Here is a 6,154-nt window from a genome sequence, read left to right as displayed (position 1 = left end):
AAATACCGCGGGCAGCGCCCACTTCCCCCCAGGAGATGACAGTGGTAGACCCGGGCACTAACCCGCTCCTCGCAAGGGATTGAACCGAGGGAGCCGGGAGCACTGGGACCGGAGGGGAGCGTGCCCCGGCGGTGCTGCTGAGCACGGCGGGAGGAGCCCCCTGGCTTGCCCTGGGGCGCGGGGCTGAGCGCCCCCACTCAGGCGCTCCGGAGCAAGGCCTGGGGGTCGGACACACACGGGGGGTGGGGCCGGGCCGTGTCCCGCACCGCCTGGCTGGGCAGGGCGCCTGCCTCTCGACTGGGCGGGACCCTCCTCCTCGCCCGCTGTCGCTCAGGCACCGGCCGGGCGCCTGCGCGGAGCCGCCCCCTCGGCTGTCCGCGGGCGCCGCCGGTGTTTGCCGCGTCTGTGCGGAGCGGCTGGGGTGTTCCCTTCGCAGCCGGCCCGGGGGCCGTAGGATAGTGCCGCTGCCAGGAGCCTCCATGGGGCGGCGCAGGGAGCCGTGACAGAGTCGCCCTTCCCCAGCCCGGAGCCCAGCCGCAGGAGGCGGCTGCAGAGAGAGGCAGAGAGGACCCCCCCAGCTCCCCGGCCGGCAGCCCATGAGCAGCGCGTCCCGCTCCCCAGTCTCGGTCACCGGCGCAGGAAGGAGCCGAGCCCGGCCGCGGCTGCTCGTTTCCCGGCTCCCGGGCTCTGCCCTGGATGGTGCCCGGCCCTGCCGCGCGCGGGGCTCCCGGACGGGGATTGTAGCTCCCTAGCGCCGCTCCCTGCCTGCTGATGTCGGCGTGGCTGAGCCGGGCGGCGCTGCTGCTGGGGCGGCCGGGGGGCCCCGCCGCCACCGCCTTCTGCCTGGGCTCCTTACGGGCCCCCCGCTGCTGCCGCCGCCTGGCCACCCTGCGCGGCGGGTCCGAGGGGCTGCGCCTTCCCCCGGCTTCGTCCTCCCCGGCCTCGGGGCTGGCGCCGCCCGGCCGCTCGCGGGCGCTGGGCACCCACCCCAAGAAGGAGCCGATTGAGGCGCTGAACACGGCGCATGGCGCCCGCGACTTCATCTACAGCCTGCACTCCACCGAGCGGAGCTGCCTGCTGCGGGAGCTGCACCGCTTCGAGTCCATCGCCATCGCGCAAGGTGAGCGGCCAGCGCCTCCCCTCCCTGCCCGGCCCGTGTCGGGGCCCAGCCTGGCATCGCCGCGCCCTGGCTGCGACCCTCCCTCCCTCCAGCTCGGAGCGTGTCCTGTTCCCCCCTGCGCTCGGGGGGAGGCAGGGAGACGCCGACGCGCTGCCCTCCGCTAAAGTCATCCTGTACACGGCCCGTGCCGCGTCCTGCCAATGCACCTGGTTCTGCAGCTGCGTTAGCCACGGGGGCCAGGCTGCCACCGCAGCCGCTAACGCTTTGGTAGCGTGACACCCTGCCCCCAAAGTAAGTGACATGGGCAGGGTTCCCCATCGCCTGCTCCCCCAGCCAGGTGTCCTGAGCAGCTGGGGTGGCTGTGGCTGTGTCGCGTACTTCAGGGTGCCTTTGATGAGCTGGGCTGTGCAGTGAAATGAGATGCTGCCCAGGGCCCGTGTTACTCACGGAAAGTTTTCCGTAAAAAAAAAAAAAAAAAAAGAGGAGGAACGACACGCCTAGTGAAATGATTCCTCTCTTGCCTATTTTTGTTCATTGAAGAATAAAACATATTTTGGTGGAGGAAGGTGTGTTTGAAGAGCTTTAGGAACAGGAAGGAGAGACTCTCCAGAAGGTATTAGGAAGCAGAAGGGTAGAGCAGAGGGGGTTATACAAGTAGACAAGATCTGTGAATGACTTGAAAACAGTCCAGCATCAAATTGGGGAAGGGTACAGTGAAATAAAGATGAAAGCGGGCTGTATGCTGACTAATTAAAGTAATACTAGCTTTAGGTTGTTGGTAAAGAGGGACAGGGAGAAAAAGTGAACTCTTTACCATATTAGAAAAACAAACTTAATGAAAATAGAAGCAGAAAACAAAACGTTAAAACTAGGGCTTGCTGTTTCATTCTAGACTAAATTGTCTATGTTGAGCTTTTAAAATTGTGGTATTTAAAGATTTGGCGTGTCAGATTTTAGGGAGGCTTCTCGGAACTCCAGGAAAAGAGATGGAAGCAAAATGACAGACTGTGGGGAAAAGGAATAAAATGATTCCAAGGAACCCTTTTCACACTCTTGTTACTCAGCTTCTATGAGTTTTTCTTGATGTTGATATAATTTATTGATTCAATGAAGCATTCAGGTCTTACTTCGTAAGAATTCAGCCTTTTCTCCATCCTATGCATTCAGCCAATTGAATCCTTAAAAAGCAATAGAGTAAGTAGGAGACTCATGTAAAATGTGACTTCAAAAAACTGTACTAATGATATGTATATATAAAAGTAAATTTGTCTTTGTTGTGCAGTATCAGTGCATAGGGACAATGTCTTCTGCCTTCAACACCCGTAGCTCAGCAATTCTTGGGCAGCATAACCTTTGTGTTTGTCAAAGTGTTATGTAGCTAGAGTTCATAAGCTTCCAAAGATACCATGCAGGTGGCCAATTTTGAAAAATTTCACCTAGCTTTTGTTTCAAAACTTGATGTAACACAAACAAACAAACAACCTATTAAGCGGAGTACTGAATTTGAAATTCTGACTCTTATAATTTAACTGTATTAGGTACCATAAAATTTTTTTATTAAAATATTCAAGATTCTGTAACTTATTAAAGAAACCAACTCATATTTGAGGTAGGCCTCTTTGTGGCTTCAGTAGTACTGTAATGTATGTCCTTGGAAAGGGCACTTTTATGGCCTGTAGATGTACAGTGCAAGTCTCGAGGAAACATTGAAGTAAATGGAAAACAGCTACAACATTCAGCCTTAGAAGCACTGTTTCACTGAAGAAATAATGTGCTTTTCTTATTTTTGTTATGTAAATGTGTAAATGAATGCTATATTTATAGTATACTATTCTGTGATAGAAAGCAAGTGACATTTTAAAAGATTACTATGTGAATATCTCTTGAGAAAATTCAAGCTTTTGTGGAGCTTTACTGCTAACTTTTGACAAAGCAGTACATGAGGTGTGAATAGTTGTATTCTTTAGCATAGTTGCCAAAGCACCTTATTCAATGATAAATAGGACAAGAAGAAATGTTTTTATTTCAACATAATGTTTGAGGATTGATACAGAGATAAACAGATTGCATTAAGTAGTTTGCTAAACTACTGCTAGATGCATTCCTCTATAACTGCATTTCTATAAAATCCATAGTCTGCATACCTGTTAACTGAGTATTTAGAAGACTAAACAGGAACAAAACAGTCAGGCCATTTTAATCTTTATTGTATTTGAATTATGACTTCTTTATTACAGATCTGTAAAATTACCAGCGACACCTCTCTTATACTCTTGGCACTCATGAAAATTAGTTAATAGCACAATTAACATGAACAGAAGACTCAGCAGGAACCTCACACAGTATGACAAAAATAATAAATGGACCACACAGTATAGATAAAATAGCTACTCCATCCTCGGTAAACATTACTCCTCAAATAGCATTTGTCTCCAAAAATCCCTCTAAAAATTTTTGGAGACTCCCCTGCAGGTCAACATATCCAGGCTATTTCGCGTTGGGTGTGTGTTTGTGTGTGTATTCCAGAGGGAAGGGTCCCTCATGTAGAATGCCCTGCCAATTTAGTGAGAGGGATCTCTGGCTAGAGTGTCTCCACAGGTCTCGACTTTAACAATGTGGCATGTAGAGAGAGGCAGGCCTCGAGTCATTTAGGGATTTGTATATCTATACTAGTATCTTCAACTCCACCTGGAAATCTGCAGGCAGCCAAGACAGATCTGGGAGTACTGATAGAAGAATCTCATAATGGGATGCTCTACTTGCTGAGTGGGTTGCTACATTTTGCATTAATGTTAGCTTCCCAATGGATTTAAAACGCAGCCCCAAGTAGAGCGTAGTCCAGTCTTGATGTGACAGAAGTACGAATTATTGTTACAAGCTCAGCATTGGAAAGAGAATGCTGTAAGGTGGGAGAAAGGGTTCAAGTGATCTTAGCTACTTGTGGAAAGGTTACTGGGGATAATTGAGACTCTAACTTGATGCCACATGGAGAAGATATCCTCAAAGGGTATGTCTAGACAGCAAAGAAAACCCCACGACTGGCCCGTGCCAGCTGAATCAGGCTGCGGGGCTGTTTCATTGCTGTGTAGAATTGTGGGCTCGGGCTGAAGCCCAGGCTCTAGGACCTTGTGGGATGGGAGGGTCCCAGAGTTTGGGCTCCAGACAGAGCTCAGAAGTCTGCATAGTAATGAAACAGCTCTGTAGCCTGAGCCCCATAACCCCGAGTTGGCTGGCATGGGCCAGCCGTGGGTTTTCCTTTGCTGTGTAGACATACCCTTTGAGGGACATATATTGTCACCACATCTTCCAGTTACTTTCCCTGATCTATTAACCTCATCTTTATTTTTATTTTTTTTCTGGATTGAGCCTAGGATGACCAGACAGCAAATGTGAAAAATTGGGACGGGGGGGGGGGGATAATAGGAGTCTATATAAGAAAAAGACCCCAAAAACGGGACTGTCCCTATAAAATCGGGCCATCTGGTCCCCCCTAATTGAGCCTAGTATTTCTCAACATGAATTTGGTAATATAGTGCATTCATTCTGGCTTCTCATTGAAAAGCAAGACACTATAAGGAATTGACTGCCTGGAATCATATTTGAATTAGTTTGTTTGGTATTGCTTCGGGGTCACTTGGTTAAAAGGCTACTAGGAATTCAGCCATCAAAATTTTTGTTTAACTTGCCATGCCTGCTGCAACTAACAAACTTTCTCCTCCTTGATGAGAAAATAATAAAAGGTGTGCATAGTTCTGTCACCGTATACACTTAAGCTTGGTTCATGTCTGTGGTCTTCTGATGTGTACTGAAGCTTCAGCTCTTGACACAATACACCTTTATGGAAGAAAAGCCTTTAATATGTGCCCCGCTTGACCAAGAATTCCTAGTTAGGATAAGTTTTTGATTCCCTTCCTTCACTACCTCTTTTGTGCCCTCACAGAGACTCTCATTAGTTAGGGGAGACTGTAAGCAGACAGGAGACTTGTTCACATCAAGAACCAAAGGGGGCCTGTTTCCCAACTAATTACCAAGCCCATTACCAGAAGAATATAGTCCCGTCTACGTCTACCAACTGCCTTACAGCTAGATAGGGCAGGACGTCTTGCCTGCAGCTTCCACTAACATCAGAGGCCGAGGAATAACCTACTATTGTCACCATTGCTGCACTGAAGAACAATTGTCAGATAGGTGAGCCAGAGCCACCACCCTTAACATTTAGAAGCCACCAATCCGAACATGTTGGCCTGTGAAAAACGTTTGTATCATTACTACTCCAAAACGTAACACGTTCCTGTCCACCGTGATCATGCAGCTATGCACAAGGAAGTGCTGAGTGTATAGGATAATTCCTTGGGATGCATTCCAAATATAACTGATTTGTTTTATGTTAGGTGTTGGTGTCGGCTCCCTGTTGCAGAAGTGGATCCCAAGTTCCATTTTCTTTCCCCAGTGCTACTGATTGGTTTACACTGGTTGATGTTATCAGGCCTATCTATCTAAGGGCTAGAAATGTACTTGAAAAAAATAAAAACAGAAGTTCTCCTTTATACTTTTAGTCGTCAATCAGAAGGCCTGTGTCTGTGTGCTTGGCAGTGCCCTGAAGGGAGCCACATAGTGCTGTGATTCTCAACCTTTCCAGACTACTGTACCCCTTTCAGGAGTCTGATTTGTCTTGCGTACTCCAAGTTTCACCTCACTTAAAAACTACTTGCTTACAAAAGTGTCGCATCACACTATTATTGAAAAATTGCTTACTTTCTCATTTTTATCACATAATTATAAAATCGATTTGGAATATGAATATTGTACTTACATTTCATTGTGATATTTGAGCCTGTTTTTCACTTGTGAGCCTTGTCAGAAGCCTGAGCCACAGGCAGTGGGTCTGAAGCATGCTACTTAGCTTTGCAGGGATTCCTGTGGTGTGGGGCCCTGGGCAATTGCCCTGCTTGCCACTCCTTAATGCCGGCCCTGCACTTGCAATCCCCCTAAAACCGTCCTGTGACCCCCCTGATGGCTGCAACCCTCAGGTTG

At 48.7% G+C, this 6,154-nt stretch overlaps 1 protein-coding gene across 1 annotated transcript in view; it reads left to right on the top strand.

The window, feature by feature from the left end:
* The first annotated feature begins 354 nt into the window (after window positions 1-354).
* Window positions 355-6,154, top strand: part of TMEM65 (transmembrane protein 65) — a 60,962-nt gene continuing 55,162 nt past the window's right edge. The window contains exon 1 of the mRNA XM_026646351.1: window positions 355-1,168. Within this exon, the coding sequence (XP_026502136.1) occupies window positions 772-1,168 (397 nt within the window). The 5' untranslated portion in view covers window positions 355-771. The remainder of the gene's footprint in view (window positions 1,169-6,154) is intronic.

Source organism: Terrapene carolina, unplaced genomic scaffold (assembly GCF_002925995.2).
Source record: "Terrapene carolina triunguis isolate 2854851 unplaced genomic scaffold, T_m_triunguis-2.0 Scaffold58, whole genome shotgun sequence".
Lineage (NCBI taxonomy): Eukaryota > Metazoa > Chordata > Testudines > Emydidae > Terrapene > Terrapene triunguis.
Note: the sequence above shows the minus strand (reverse complement) of the source record. Positions and strands in the feature narration are given on the sequence as shown.